We start from the raw sequence: 16,504 nt of genomic DNA on the forward strand, positions 1-16,504 counted from the left end.
CATTTTAGTTTAGTTACTGGGATTGAAGCTAAGACACACAAACAGTTTTTGAAGCTAAAATAACTTTCATTCAGCCGTTCAGGAACAGTCAGAAACCTGGGCGTTAGTTTTGACTCTAAGTTACCTTTAATTACTTATATAAAACATGTGGTTAAAACTGGTTTTTATCATTTTCAAAATCTGGCTAGGGTCCGCCCTCTACTCTCTCCTGCTAATATGGAGACGTTGATGCATGTTTTCATCATGAGTAAAATTGATTACTGTAACGCCCTGCTTGCTGGTCTTCCAAAAACTATTATTAAGAAACTTCAGCTTCTCCAAAACTCTGCTGCACGAGTTCTCGCCAAGACCAGGAGGCGGGCTCACTTCCTCCCTTGGCTCCCCATATGCTTCAGGATTGAATTTAAGATACTTTTATTGGTTTTTAAATGTCTCAACGGTCTTGCGCCTTCTTGTCTATCAGATCTTTTAGTCAAATATGAACGCTTGTGGACCCTGAGATCCTCTAGCACTGGTCTTTTATCCATTCCAGCGGTGAAAACCAAAACTTATGGAGAGGCTGCTTTTCAGCACTATGGAGCTCTGGATGGGGACCAGCCTTGCTGTGGTGGAGCGGTCCTCGCCTGTGATGCTACATTTGGCTGGTTATGCAGCTATTCACAGAGAAGGAGGTTCCAATTATTATTAGCCTTTCCAATAACAAACATTTTGTTTTCCTGCGCAGCCATTTTCAATTTCTCCCCATCAGTTAGGGGGAGGGAGGTGTGAAAGGGGTTTGGGGGGTTGTGTGTAGGTATGGGGAGGGGGCTCTATTTTAATTTTCGTGCTTGCTTTTATTTTACTTATTTTGCTTTGTTTTAATGTAAAGCACTTTGTGAAATGCTTTTTAGGAAAAGTGTATACAAATAAATTTTGATTTGATAAAAGCGAAACCAAATGCAAATTATGAGGCATTCTCCAGGGTGTTGATATTTTAGGTAATAAAACACTGAACAGAATTAGATGGAAAGATGAAGATCAAAGCAGTCCTTCACATATCTGTATGAGGACAACAGAGCTAACTTTGCTTTGGTTTAGCAGCAGCTCTCAGCACAGCCTGACTAAGAGAACATTCAGAACATTATTTCCTGCTAAAGTGCTCTTTTAGCTACAGCTTTAAATGGCCTTTAAATGATAAGAGTGATGTTATCAGAAACACAGCGGTGTGCCGTGTTTCTCACAGAAGAACCACGAAGCAATTGCCTGAAATTGCAGCAGATGACGATAAAGTTATAAAAAGGGACAGGAGGGTTAGAATCAGTTCAGAGGTGAAGAAGCACTTAAGATCTCATTTCTTATGTATCCAAGTCGGTGTATTATAATTATGAAGGTCTTCTATTAATAAAAATTCATCATTCTTTTTGAAACCTTTACCAGACCTTTATTTCTCCATTATTACTAATATTTCAGATGGAGAGTAGATTAAAGCTGATAGATAACAGGCTAGAAAATATGAGGCTTTAGTGACAAACCAAATGTTATAGTTGAACAACACAAAAAAAATGAATGAATGAACAAACAAAAAATGTCTATCTTTCTATCTTTTAAGACGTGAAGTGAAACTGCTTTGTTAAGGAGGTTGTTTGAAAGCTAATCTCAATCTAATCCTAATCTTGGATACCTTTAAACAGTCATGTGCCTGTGAACCAATCAACACCCTGTCACAGGGCAAAAACAGTGAAATCCATGTGTTTGCAATCACCTTGAACACATTTTAACCTTCAAGTGAGTTCAGAGACGTATCAGACCCCAGCGATGCAGGGGCATATGGGGGGGGGGGGGGGGGGGGGGGATTAATGCTGTTGGATGGTGCATCTTTTTAGGAGGCAGCACCAAAAGGCGTGATTAAAGAGAAGTTTTAACCACATTTCATCAGGAAAAGAGGTGCACAGTCTGCAGAAGCAGGTACGTTGATATTTACATTAAGGTTTTGTATGGAAGCTTCCACAATTTTCTTTTAGGGCTGGAAAAATGTGATTCAGGGTTTAAAGACCCACTCTGTTGAAAATAGTGCTTTTAACATGTTCGTGTGGCATTTTTCTCATAATGGAGGACATTTATAAAAGAATTTAGGATTAAAACTGCGTTTCTGAGCATTTCCTTATTCAAGTTGTGAATCAGGAGCAGACAAAAAAATGCTGTTTTAGCAAAAGCTTATTTATGACAGAAAATACGCAGGTGGGCGACAAGCTCTCTGCTCCGCTTCACTGTGATGCATTAACTCGAAAATGACTACGATTTAAATTAAGATTAATTTTATTAGTAGACTAGATCCACGTACGTCTTGTTTTTCCTCGTCTGAGCTGGCATCTGACTCAAAACTGTACAGCTGTTAGGTTAAGGGGTTTGGAGGGACTAAATAAAACAGATGGATGATGGGAAATGAGTGCGGTCCACGTCAACAGTCCCGCCCACAACTCAAAAGTGAATTTCTTTTGCTGCTCTGCAGAGACTATGTCCTAGAAAGCCACACCGTTTTTTTAAATTATTTTTTATTTTGGCTGGAAACGGCAAAATCATAATTAAGAGACTATTGGAAATGCTTTGAGGATAGATCAAAAGATGGTCAAAGTGGGGCTTTATGATTTCTGGAAGAAAATGTGTAAAGATATGTAATACCATCAACAACTATGGATGTTTTTTCTGTTCCATCAGATTCTGAATTCTTTTTAAACCTTTGATTTTCAAACAGCAACATTTTACATCTTGAAATATTATTCTCTATCTTTAATATTTCAGTGTTTTTAATTTTGAGAATCAACAATTTGATGGCCCAGATATTCAATGTAGTGAAGGGAAAGAAGTCACTTTTACTGTCCCACTAGAACAACTAGTCGATCTAAGAACACATCGATATCCAGCCAGTCGAAACATAACACTGACTTGTGTTGCCAAGTTAAGTTACTTTCTAAAAATGCTTATGAATAATCTGCTTTTTTGCGAAATCTAATAACTCAGATCCTAACCAACATACTATTCTGATGGTCTAGAACAGTGTTTTTCAACCTTTTTTGAGCCACGGCACACTTTAACCTTGACAAAAATCCCGCGGCACACCAGCATCCCAAAAAAAAAGAAAAAGCAGAAACTCATAGTCTGTTTTGATCTACAGCCCCCCCCCCCCGGCAATCTGACGTGCATTTTTGTGATAATTGTGGCAGAAAAAGCAGGAAGTTGCAGATGTTTTTTCTAAAAGATGTAATAAAAGTTAAGTTACATACAAACTGTATGTTCTTTGTGGTTTCAAGACGTGTAAGGACGACTTATTGTACGCTGAGGCGCTGTCCCTTTAAGCCAATGCATCATGGGAGATGTAGTGTAAAAACTGCGAGAAAACGGCAGAAAGACTCGCGTCTGTGAGCTTCATGGTTTTGTTCACTTGTTCCACGGTCTGATACCGGCTTCTGTGGAAAGCTACACCGCTAAAGACGAGCTTTAGCTGGTATTTTTGTTGGAACTGAGTGAGTTATGAGCTAAATTGGAACAAGGAAGTGAATACTTTAAACACTTCTGATTGGTCAGACTGATGACATGTGATTAAGCCTTCAAGAATGATTGGTGGAGTCGTGGAGACAGTAAAAGCTGCGGGACTTTTCAGAAAACAGTTATAGCTGCAGCTAAATCGCGTTACCGTCATTCTTATAAAAATGTCTTTAATAGAATCAAATAAACACAAAGAAAAAAGTATTTTATGATCTTTCATATTCCTAACTACTCAGTGTTTTATCAGGACCTGTTTGGATGAACAAAGAGCTGATTTCCTGATGGGAAATGTTTTTAGATCAGTGAATGAGGGCAATTTTCCACGGCACACTTGACCATCTCCCACGGCACACTAGTGTGCCGCGGCACACTGGTTGAAAAACACTGGTCTAGAATACAAGAAGAACAGATCTTTCTCTTTTTACTTTGTGCAATCTTATTCTTTGTGATGAAACTTATTCCAGAGACTCCCAGAGGCTTAGGTGGAGCTTAAATGCTGTGCAATGAAGGGATTGGCAAAGCAGCTCGGAGTTACAGACCGGTTTGAACACAGTCACACTAAGTCCAGCACAACATAGCTGTGATCACACTTGGCTCCGACAACCTCACACCCATTTGATATTTTAATCAAGCAAGAGAAACTCAAAAGTTGGTGAAACCAGAAAGCCGAGTCTTTTCCCAGTTCCAGATATCTGCAGAATGAAAAGGTAAAAAAAGAAACCTTCTTACACGGAGCGTAGAACATGACCAAAGCGTGTTTTTTCTTCTTCAGAGCTTCTCTGAAATCTTCTGATCCAAGATGGCTCACACTTGAGGGCTTATCCTCCCATGACAGTTCAGGGGGTGGAGGTGCCTGTGGGCTGCAGGAACATTTATGTAAATATTGAACTTTTTAAAAGAGATCAATACTGTGCCATCCAAAAAGCTGACATATTTTACTGGCGACATATCTGAACGTTCACCAAGGTCCACATAAAGATTTAATGATGCATTATTGGAAGTGATGTTGAAATGGAAAAACTGGAGTGATGTCATTAGGTTTTGAATCCATTCTTTAAAGATAAGACTTCAGGCTACATAAATGTTTTCCTCTTTTTTCCAAAAATAAATAAAGAAAGAAAAACTGGCATCTACTTCCATAGTGTGAGACTCACTTGTGCATGTATTCCACTATCATGTTTTTAGTTCGAAGGTGTGGCAATGTGTATCTCTCTTCTCCTTTTTCAAAATATTTAACGGTTGGGAAACCAGAGATCTTAAAGCGTTCTCCCAAAGCCTTGTGCACTGTGGCGTCCACTGCTGCCAACACTCCTGGACTCTGGAGAGAGAAAAAAAAATGAATAAATAAGAGCAAACATGGTTTAAAAACTCCCCTCTGCTGTTCTTCTGGATTACAATCAGACCCTTCATTTACAGTTCCTCTACAACTTTTTTTTTTTTTACTTTTGGCAATAAAGATCTGCTAATTAAAGAGCAGTAATTGTCCTGATGCAGGTCTGATGCCAAACTACAAGAGCACTTCTTTTAATGCATGCTGTCCTGTTGTTTCTGGAGCCTCTCAATCCAAAACTAACAGGAGGCAGGCCTGTTCTCATTCACTCTCCCTCTGGGGAATAACCTACAGGTCTGGGAATTGAATGTGGATATTATCTCTGCTTTAACCCCTATTGATGCAAATATGCATTAAACAGCTCAGCTTCAAAATAACCTTAATTTAGCTTCTACATTAAAGCAAAAACACAAGTTTTTTTATAGCTGGAAAAGTTTTCATTTGATTGATAGCTACTGTCATTATAGAGTAATAATTAAACAACACTGTTTGGTTTAAATGACACGGTTAAATATCTACTACTTCAATGTTGAAAATGTTATTCAACAGTTTTTTTTAGGTCTCAGATTTTTGCATATTTTGTAGTTTTTTTTATTTGTAGGTGGGAGTACACAACAGTTCACTTTGTCCCCCCTAAATGATGATTTCTGAACCCTGTTGAGCTAGGTAGACTAAATTAACACTTAATTCCAACTTAATGTTTGCTGTGAAAAATCCAATGCATGAGATCAGAGATTTTCACTCTCGTGCATATATGCCTATGGTTGCTATGCTGGATTATTGTCGTGATTTATTAAGGGGCCAGTACTTTACAGTGGGGCAAAAAAGTATTTAGTCAACCACCAATTGTGCATGTTCTTCCACTTAAGAAGATAAGAGGCCTGTAACTTTCATCCTAGAAATACTTTAACTATGAGAGACAAGAAGAAATCCAGAAAATCACATTGTCTGATTTTTAAAGAATTTATTTGTAACTAATGGTCAATGACGAAAGTATTCACCCTTTCTTGGCAATGACAGCGGTCAAACGTTTTCTGTGAGTCTTCACAAGGTTTTCACAAACTGTTGCTGGTATTTTGGCCCATTCCTCCATGCAGATCTCCTCTACAGCAGTGACGTTTTGGGGCTGTCGCTGAGAAACAGACTTTCAACTCCCTCCAAAGATTTTCAATGGGGTTGGGATCTGGAGACTGGCTAGGCCACTCCAGGACCTTGAAAGGCTTCTTACGAAGCCATTCCCTCGTTACACGGGCAGCGTGTTTGGGATTCATGCTGAAAAACCCAGCCACGTTTTATCTTCAATGCCCTTGCCGATGGAAGGATTTCACTCAAAATCTGATGATACATTCATCCGTTCTTTCCTATACACAGATGAGTGGTCCTGGTCTCTTTGCTAAAAAAAAAACAGCCTCAAAGCATGATGCTTCCACTTCCATGCTTTACAGTAGGTATTGTGTTCATTGGATGCCACACAGCATTTTTTCTCCTTCAAACATGTCAAGTGGAGTTCTCACTAAAAAGTTCTATTTTGGTTTCATCTCGTCATAGGACATTCTCCCAGTCCTCTTCCGGATCATCCAAATGCTCTCAAGCAAACTTTAGACGGGCCTGCACATGTACTGGCTTTAGCCTGGCGGCATTACTTTGGTCCCAGCTCTCTGCAGGTCATTCACTAGGCCCCCCCCCGTGGGGTTCTGGGATTTTTACTCACCGTTCGTGGGATCATTCTGACCCCACGGGGTGAGATCTTGCCCCAGATGGAGGGAGATTCTCAGTGGTCTTGTATGCCTTCCATTTCCTGATTATTGCTCCCACAGTTGATTTCTTCTCACCAAGCTGCTTTCCTATTGCAGATTCAGTCTTCCAGCCTGGTGCAGGTCAACAATCTGGTTTCTGGTGTCCTTTGACAGCTCTTTGGTCTTCGCCATAGTGGAGTTTGGAGTGTGACTGTTTGAGGTTGTGGACAGGTGTCTTTGTATAGATAACCATTTCAAACAGGTGTCATAATTACAGGTATCCAGGGGAGGACAGAGGATCCTAATACAGAACAAGTTACAGGTTTGTGGGAGACAAAAATCTGGCTTGTTTGTAGATGACCAACTATATATATTTTCCACCATAGTTTATAAATACATTCTTTAAAAAGCAGACAATGTAATTATCTGGATTTTCTTTCTCATTTTGTCTATCGTAGTTGAGGTATACCTGTGATGAAAACTACAGGCCTCTCTCATCTTTTTAAGTGGGAGAACTTGCACTATTGGTGGCTGACTACTTTTTTTTCTTCCTCACTGTATCAACTGCAAGTGCAAAATTTCACTGTACTTGTAAAATTGTTGTAAATGACTTTATTTCTAACTTTACAGCACTGGATTCCCATTCATGTTAAGATTCCTTGTAGTTCATTTTGAGTCCTTACATGGTTTGGCCCCTTCTTTACCTTTCAGAGCTGCTGCGCCCTTTTGTTCCTTCCTGCACACTTATCAGCTGCTTCTACACGGTTTGATTTTAATTCTCAATTCTAAAACCAACATCTTTATTTAAGCCTTTAAAATTGAATAAATTGGAGTTTTAAGTATTTTATTCTATTTCATCTTATTTATTTGATTTCTCTGTTTTGTTTTATTATTATTTTATAGGTTTGGACATCTGGAATGTAGAGACCTGGCTTCCTTCAGGAGGAAGCCAGGTCTCTACATTCCATAATTTTATCACTTTATCCTGGTGTGCGTATATGTGTCTGTGTGCGTGTGTTTGTTTGATCATTAAAGTGTTGTAGAATTTGATTAATTTTGTGTAAACATCAATCCATAAGTAAAATTAATGGCAGGATTTTTTTTAAATCGAGAGTGGCTTCTACTTTTGTTTACAGATCAGATAACAAGGCTTTCCACACTGACCCTCCAGCCTGGGCATAGAGCCACGAGGATGCAACGTCAGATACTTAGAGATGAGATAATCGAGAGGTCAAGGTTTCATGGTTCAAGAGGTTCAAGTTATTACAGAAGAGGACGGATGAAGAACACCACTGACTAATGGAGAGTTGAACTTTTGGCTGACCTGCATGCTAACCTCAAACTCTAGCAGCCTTCAGGTCAAGAGGAGGGATTGTTAGAACCTTTAATGAGCCAAACCTGCATCACGCAAATGTTTGCTTGTAATAGCTGGAAACGCAACGTGTAGGGCTGTACTGACACATGTTGTGTGCACATGTATGGACAACGAGTAGGGCACAACACTTACATCTGCATCTTTGTTGAGTATTTCAGCAGCTTCATCATATTCTGGCTTCATTTTCTTGCAGTGGCCACACCCTGTAGAGAAACAGACACACTTTACAGCCTGAACTGGTGCACTTTTCTTTATTAATTAATAGTTTTTTGGTTTTTTTTGCTTATGCTGAAACAAACATGCTCATTTTAAATAAACGTTTAAAGAGAAACATAGTGCAGGCATTGACAAATGCGATAAAACACAACAGTAAGAGCCAGTTGGCTCTGCATCACTGAGACATTCTGATTAAATAGACATTTTTAGAATAAAACTTACATACAACAAAAAAAGAACACAGATTTACTAAGTGGACTGCTGTTGTCTGTGTTCATGCATTTGAATCTAATCCTGAGCCGACCGATGAGGCTGGCACCGTCACAAGGAGTGGTGAAGGGCTTGACAATTTCGCTAATCAGCAGCATGGGTGGGACGAGCGCTGCAGTCAAGCTCACTTCATCAACAATCAGTTTTGTTGTTCTCCGGAGGCACAGTTATAGAATGACAAATGGAGGAAGATGCTCAGCTGGTTTTATTTTGTACACTCAGCCCCAAGCGCCCTGGCAGAGTGTCAACACAATCGCACAACTGTGTAAATGTTCAGGCAGCTATATACTGGGCTCCAGTGGCTACTCAAAGACAAAATAAATACCCCACCCCAAAAAGAACTTTGTGAGCTTACAACTTCAGTTCTTCAGTTTGACATAAAATAGCTACCAAGTAATGCGTAAAGAACATTGTTTTTTTAGAAAATTGTTGTATAAATAATGACATTAAATGTAAAAACTTGCACATAAGAAAGTGACTGTTCTGCTCATTTTCTTTTTGTTTATTAGCAGGCTATTAGAAAATTGAAAGTGAGCTTGACTCAACAAACCTCACGTAAATTCAGTTGGTGACCCCTTTTTTAAATCCCACTATTCTGGTCTTTTGATCAAATTATGATTATGCTGTTTTTAGCCCAAATCATTTTCAAGGATATGGTTTCTGCAGAGTGGCAGTAGTTCATTAGAAATTCACAACTGAGTAGTGGGAGGGATTGTTGGCGTGGAGTAAGCCTGCCCCTACTTCCTGTCATCCAACTGTTTATACGCTCTTTTGCTAGCTAACAGCCCTTCACAACCCCAGCCTAACAATAGGTTCGACAAAAATGGCGAGAAATATTCATATATCCATCTGTACAGTTTTAATCCAAAGACGTACATGGATCTATTTGTCTGCGAGTGGATGCATCAGAATGGAGCAGAGCAGGGAGCTGGTGGCTCACTCAGCGTATTTTCGACATCACAAATAACCATCCTTTTAAAACAGCATTTTCCCATCTGCTACTAATTAACCACGGTTTGAATAAAGAAATACTCAGAAATGCAATTTTCTTTATATACGTCCTCTATCATGAGAAAAATACCACAAGAACATGATAAAAACACCATTATCCTCAGAGTGGGTCTTAAAGAAGGGAGTTTATTAAGTTTTGTTATCAGGTCTTTTCACCAAAAAGTAATTCATGCACATATGCAAAAATGCACTTCCTTTTTAAAATTGTTGTTAATATTATAAAAGAAACATATTCTTACGTTATTTTTTCTAATATTTGTGTGGTTTGACAGTGATGAGCGTTGTGTTTACTTTGCTGAAAAAGCACAAAGACAACCTTGGGGCTTTTCCAAACCGTTTCAAATTGCCCTTGTCGGAACAGTTTAGGAATTCCTTTCTTCAATTTACAATGCAGCTTTGATGCAAGCTATAAATCAACCTTGCAGGAGAGAAAAAAACCTCATCTTTTTCAACTTTGTTGGTGGAGTGTGCAACCACGCACAAATGTTTCTGTGCAGTTTTATCAGAAAAACAAGAGCAACTGAGAAGACTTTGACTCTTCAAAGTGATGAGCCAGAGGAGGAAAAAAAAAAAAAATCAGTCGTCTATGCTGCATCAGTTCTGCTGCTCATTCAGAAGGATGGTGCATGAGGTCAGCTCGTGTGCACGTGGGAGTGGCTGAAAGACAAAGCTGAGATATTTGCTGATTCAGGCAAAAAGTGGGTGAAGAAGGGATCATAGTGAAGAGCTTTAAAATGCTGGCTACAAACCAAAATATAAAATAAAAATAAAGGACTAACCAGCAAATAAAGGACTTTAAATAGCATTTTGGATGCTAATAGAGCAAATAGAAAATAAAATTATTTCAGGGTAAAAACACTGCCAACAACCTCAGTCATCTCTACGGAAGCAACTTTCAATATGTCGATGTGTTTACCCAACACTGGCTGAAAGGAACTTTTGTTTCCACTTGGGACATAATAAGGTTCACTCTGGGAAGCAGCATTCAATTGGAGGTTGAGCCACAACACAAAGCTACACGCGAAACTCTCCCGCTGTGATGCTCGGAGGACGGTGAGAACGGACAGAAATACAATTTGATGGGGTTTGTTGGGAGACCATTAATCTCACTCTGACAGCAGGGCCATTAAGAAACTGCACTGAAGCAGCAAGGCTGGACATCTATGTCTGCATGCCTGCATATGAGATACGGAGAGCTGCGCGGTATAATTGTGTACAATAAATGCTTTGTTCAGGTGTGAAATATGAGTTTGATGGGTCAGGCACGCAAAAGAAATGGTTGTGAGAGAGCAGGCTGTAGAAAGGATGATGCAGCTGGTTTCAGTAGACCGGCATCGATTGCCAAATTATCATTTGACAATGATGCTGCAATAGTTGGCAAAAAGAAGTGAGTCCTGGGTGGCATGTATTTTAAAGGTATAAAATAATTCACAAGTTAAATCTTCAACACCTTACTGCATGTATATGTGCTTTTCTCAATCTTGTGCATTAGACCAGTGTTTTTCAACCAGTGTGCTGCAGCACACTAGTGTGCCGTGGGAAATTGCCCTCATTAACTGATCTAAAAACATTTCCCATCTCCAGGATTTCAGCTCTGTGTTCATCCAAACAGGCCCTGATAAACCACTGAGTAGTTGGGAATATGATAGATCATAAAATACTTTTTTCTTTGTGTTTATTTAATTCTATTAAAGACATTTTGATAAGAATGACGGTACCGCGATTTAGCTGCAACTATAACTATTTTAGGAAAAGTCCCACCCCTTTAACTGTCTCCACCAATCATTATTTGAGACTTAATCAAATGTCATCAGTCTGACCAATCAGAAGTGGTTAAAGTCTCCACTTCCTTGTTCCGATTTAGCTCATAAAGTCTCTCAGTTCCAATAAAAATACCAGCTAAAGCTCGTCTTTAGCGGTGTAGACCGTGGAACATGTGAAGAAAACAATGAAGCTCAGAGACGCCAGTTTGTCTGCGTTCGGTGGCTGTTTGCACTACATCTCCCATGATGCATTGGGTTAAAGTGACAGCGTCTCAGCGCACAATGAGTCGTTCCTGTTAAATGTCTTGAAACCACAAGGGACACACATCAAACAGTTTTTATATCTTCTAACTTCACTTTTATTACATCTTTTAGAAAAAAACAGCTGCAACTTCCAGCTTTTTCTGCCACAATTATCACAAAAATGCACGTGAGATTGCGGAGGGACTGTACATCAATACAGACTATGAGTTTCTCCTTTTTATTAATTTTGGGATGCTGGTGTCCCGCAGGATTTTTGTCAAGGTTAAAGTGTGCCGTGGTTCAAAAAAGATTGAAAAACACTGCCTTAGACTAACGTTTTAACTTTCTTTTGAGACCAATTACAGGCCTGTGTAGTTGTGAAGCTCATTTCAGGGGTTCCTCACATGCCAAGTTTTAGACATGAAGGTTTTCGTGAATGAGAAGGAGACATAAATTGCTGTTTCAAGAAAGAGTGTATTTGTGATGTCGAAGCTACAATCGAAAAACCACAAGCTCCCTGCTCTGCTCCATTCTGATGCATCCACTTGTAGACAAACAGATCCATGTTCGTCTTTGTTTCCCCCCTCCAATGTTAGGTTGGGGTTGTGAGGGGCTGTAAGCTAGTGGGAGAGACTGTAAACAGTCATCTCTGCAGTAATGAGGACGGGCGAGGTTGCTCCGCGCCAATGGTCCCACCCACAACTCAGAGGCTAATTTCAAATGAACTACTCTCCAGACACTAGGCTCTAAAAAATGACCCGTTTGTGAATTTTGGCTAAAAATCTTTTGAAAAATTGAACAGACAAAACACTGAGAGAAAGAGAATGAATAAGAAATGTAAATAAATGGGAAATAACTGAAACTTCATCTGAGACGCTAGTTCCTAAACCAACGGTTAAAAAACAAATCTTATTAAGCAGCAATCTCTAATTCCTGCTTTGTATTTTGAACAAACGAATTGATCAAATAGTCTATTGTAAAATGTTTTTTAGGAAAGTGGTTGCAGTGAGGAACAACACAAGGGCAACAACAAAGCAAAAATCCATTACAAAGTCACAGAAAAGGGTCAAAGACTGCTAATGTGCATTGAACTAGTCACCAACATGAAAGGCAGTTAGAGATTTGGCCTTTTTTTCTGCTGACACAGGATTTGAGGGCATTCTAGTTACATTATTGAGGTTTTCAAGTCCTTTGCCATTTACTGTATCAAAGGATCCCAGCAGTAAAAATTGAACAAAACTGCTAACAAAAAAAAACAAAAAGAAAAAGGTGGTGCAGGTAAAGTCAAGATCTCGACTGAAACGCTGTGGTGGGTTTTTAGAAGATCTATGTAAAACAATTATTGTCAGACCCCCATGATGATTTAAAAGAAGAAGAGTATAAAGTTTATTTTAAAAATGTTAAACAGATAATGACATAAAGAAAACCAAAGGTTTCACGTTGGTGCTATGAAACAGGACCTTCAGCAGATTTCTGTTTCATAGTTAGCAGAAGAAAAACCAGAAAACATTTTAACATATGGCCGACACATAATTATTTACCAAATAAACATGACACCCCATATTTACAGGAAATTGTAAATACTCTATAAGGTTTCTTAAACATGGTAACAAAAAAAGACTGATTAAATCAGTGTAATTTGCATTCACATGTTACTTTCACAAGCAACAATCTTCTGTAAATCTTTTGGAAATTAGATCAGCAAATCCTCTTGTTTCACACGCTTTGAAATGTTTTGTCTTAAGTATTTTGATATTCTCTTAAACTAGTATTTCTATTAATAACATTATTATGACCTTTATTTGGCTACCTAAAGTAAATCTTTTGGTTAAAAATGTTCCTGATTTTAAATAATGAAAATGCTGAAACAAATCTGTCCGATTAGTGGAATTTCAGGGGCAAAGTTTGGATCACTTTAACAAAACGGTGAGGGTCTTTGACTTTTGGGCTTTGCTCTCAGTTAGTGTATGCGGTACAGTGTGTGTAAACACACAGAAAGCATGATAAAATCTTGAAAATGAAAACTCATTGCTTTGGCTCACGCTCTTGTTATGGTTCACCCATCTATTTTTACAAGCCTGACACTGAAACACGACGAGCAGATGGTGGAACAGGCATGGAGGTGATGACGGCAGATGGAATAGTTTGAAGAAATAAAGCACATGTAAAAATAATCAAACCAGATTAAAATTGTTTGATACAATTAACAGCTTTGAGATTAACCAAAAAGTGAAAAATAAAATCTCAACTGTAAATGTGTTTGAATTTAAAAAAAAAAATGGCGTGTGAAATGAAATGATAAGCAGGCTTCTATGAACCATATGGCAACCATAAGGAGGTGTTGTGCTATGAGTTTGTGTGAGCATAGAGCTTATATGTGACAGATACCACTGAAAGTGTTAAAGTCACTGTTTCATTTTCCAGCAGACTGTAACTGCTAATCAAACAAATGAATTCAAATAAAATTAAAGCCGCTCAGGCATGTGCCATTTGCACAAAAAGTCCCTTAAAACGAAGACCAACGCATTCAAATGTATGAGAAAATATAAAGTATGTACAAAGGTCTCCAATTTTAGTAATTGATTAATAAATTGGTCAACTTATTTTTGATTTCCCTTAACAAGTGATTACTCACACGGGGCGTAGAACATGACCAGGGCGGCAGGATGTTCCTCTAAGAAGCTGTCAAACGTGTCATCAGTGAGATGGAAGACGGCAGAATCCATCTCTGACCACGGCACCTCTGGAGTTTTTGGCTGAGGGGGCTGAGGGCTGAAACCACAAGAGATGACACACTTTAATCCACTGCAGTTATAATGTTTGGGATTTTTGAGTAATTAAAGTGCAGAAAAAAAATGGAAAAAGTAAAACAAATGGAGCCCACTGTCCACCAAATGTGTAAGTATGGAACAGACCTGATTGTCCCTCACTGATGGCATACAGTGTTAATGTGCCAAGGACTTACATATTTGTAAATTGAAAGTCTAGAGCCAAGAGATTTTAAAATAGAAATGCTTACAGTGTTTATCCAGCATAAAAAAACTGGTCTGACTAAAAGACGTACCAACGCGCGATCACAAAGTGGAGTCTTTCTTCATCCATCTAAACTAATCCTAATGACCACAGATGAAAAATTAAGTCCTGAGAACAAAGAAAGAGCTCATCACCAGTGGTTTAGAAACCTGGAAGACTCCAAATTAAAATGGACAAGACGGACTTTGAAAAGAGAAACATAAAAAAGAAAATTAAGAAGAGAAACGAAGCTGAAGGCAAAATCCAGAGGACCTTTGTGCAGCTTAAGACTGTTTCTTGTAAAATTAATAAAAGAGATGTGAGCATTGCGATGGAAACTGTGTAGGGCTTTAATAATAGATGAAAACATGACTGCTAAACTACAACCCTGAAAAAATTAGAGAACAATGAAAATTAAGGGAATAAATCTGTTAATATAAGCGGCTAGATGTTTTTGAGATAAGGGGGGAGCATGTGGGTGACATGGATTTACAATTACAATAGGAGAGCCAATTATAACACTTGACAAAGAAGCCATCCTTTATTTCCGACATATATTTTCTATTTTTATGTTTAACTACTTTAAACTATTTTTAAATCACACTGGATAATTATAGCTGCACAAATTTACCTGTAGCTTGATATCCACAGATACCAGAGTCAGCGGTTTAGAAAAGCCTCAAGATGAATGTTTAGCAGAGGCTGAGGCAACACTTGAGATAAAATATTTAGTTGGTCAGATACGACCAAAAAGATACTAATCACACCTCTTCTTGTGTGAAAAGTTGTTGCCGTGATGCTAAAGCCTAGAATAATTCATGATGTATATCTACTACATGTTGGGGTGCTGCGCTGCTATATGCTGCGCATAACTGAGAAGGACTTCTGTTCTAAAACATGGTTTGAGCTAAGCATACTTCCGACACTCGCTACACCTGCTGTTTTATAAATTCCATGTTGTTGATGTCAATTGTATATTTTAGATAAAGAAATAGTGATAATAATGAAATGAACTGATGCAGAGTTGGGTGAAAACAATTACAGAGTAATAGAAAACACTTCTAGTCACATTAAAAGAAGCCGACATTCAACTATTCAGATGTTCAGCTCTTTCAGCTTTTTTCCAGCTGTGACTTTTGGTCCTTTAAATCCTTGAACCTTTCAAGATATTCCAGGATTTCTGCCTCCATTGAAATACATGGGGAATCTTTGGTGCAGAAGCTTGCTGGTTTGATACCCGGCTCTGGCATTTTTCACAGAAATATCTTTTTTGTATTGTGCTGTTTTCACTTTATTTATGGTCAACTTTGATCATATCTTTATTTATTTTTTTGTTGCCAATTACTACCCTTCTATTTTCATTTTAATTCAGCAATATAGCATTCAACCCTGCATTTTCTTTTGGAAATGCAGCTTCTTCTAGTTTTAATTTACTTTACTTTGTCATATAAGTTACAGATGTTCTTCTGTTCTTTTATAATGTTGCACTGTTCTGGTTGTCACTTTGCTTGAATGTCACTTTTGCCACTGCAGACAAAATGTCCCCATCTAAATAAATAAAATCTTATCTTATCCATCTTTCTGTCATCCAGAGCACATTAAATAATATCTCTTACATCCAGACTGTTCATGAAGAAACATCTTATTTCACCACAATGGAGAAAAACAGATTGTTTTCTTTTTTACAGAAAACCAGCACAAAAGACCATACTTTACAATTACATCAGCTATAATAATATTGATGATCATCCTAAACATGAAATTTGCTCTATCAATTTAAGTGCTTAGTGGTTTGCCAAGCAACCACTTACCCCAGAGGACCCCTATTAGGCCCACTGCTAAGAATGGGGGCAAAAAGAGTTTTCATCCCGTCTCACTCGGGTTCCTGTAAAACAGATGGATGCAGCCTTGGAGAGAGTAGTGTCATAGACAGAGCTGTGAGCCAGAGTGGCAATGACAAATGGGACAGAACATGTGCTGCTTGAAGACACCTTGGTGAGGTAGGTCTAGGTGAGAAGAAGCTGGA

General features: G+C 38.5%; 1 protein-coding gene across 1 annotated transcript in view; it reads right to left on the reverse strand.

The window, feature by feature from the left end:
• The window catches only part of pdia5 (protein disulfide isomerase family A, member 5), a 64,478-nt gene that overhangs the window by 9,573 nt on the left and 38,401 nt on the right, over positions 1-16,504 (reverse strand). Inside the window, exons 11-14 of the mRNA XM_004081428.4 lie at positions 14,102-14,238; positions 8,096-8,166; positions 4,677-4,840; positions 4,252-4,382 (exon numbers count right to left, since the gene is read on the reverse strand). Coding sequence (XP_004081476.1) covers positions 4,252-4,382; positions 4,677-4,840; positions 8,096-8,166; positions 14,102-14,238 — 503 coding nt within the window. The remainder of the gene's footprint in view (positions 1-4,251; positions 4,383-4,676; positions 4,841-8,095; positions 8,167-14,101; positions 14,239-16,504) is intronic.

This window comes from Oryzias latipes, chromosome 21 (assembly GCF_053564925.1).
Source record: "Oryzias latipes strain Hd-rR chromosome 21, Olatipes_Hd-rR_3.1".
NCBI lineage: Eukaryota > Metazoa > Chordata > Actinopteri > Beloniformes > Adrianichthyidae > Oryzias > Oryzias latipes.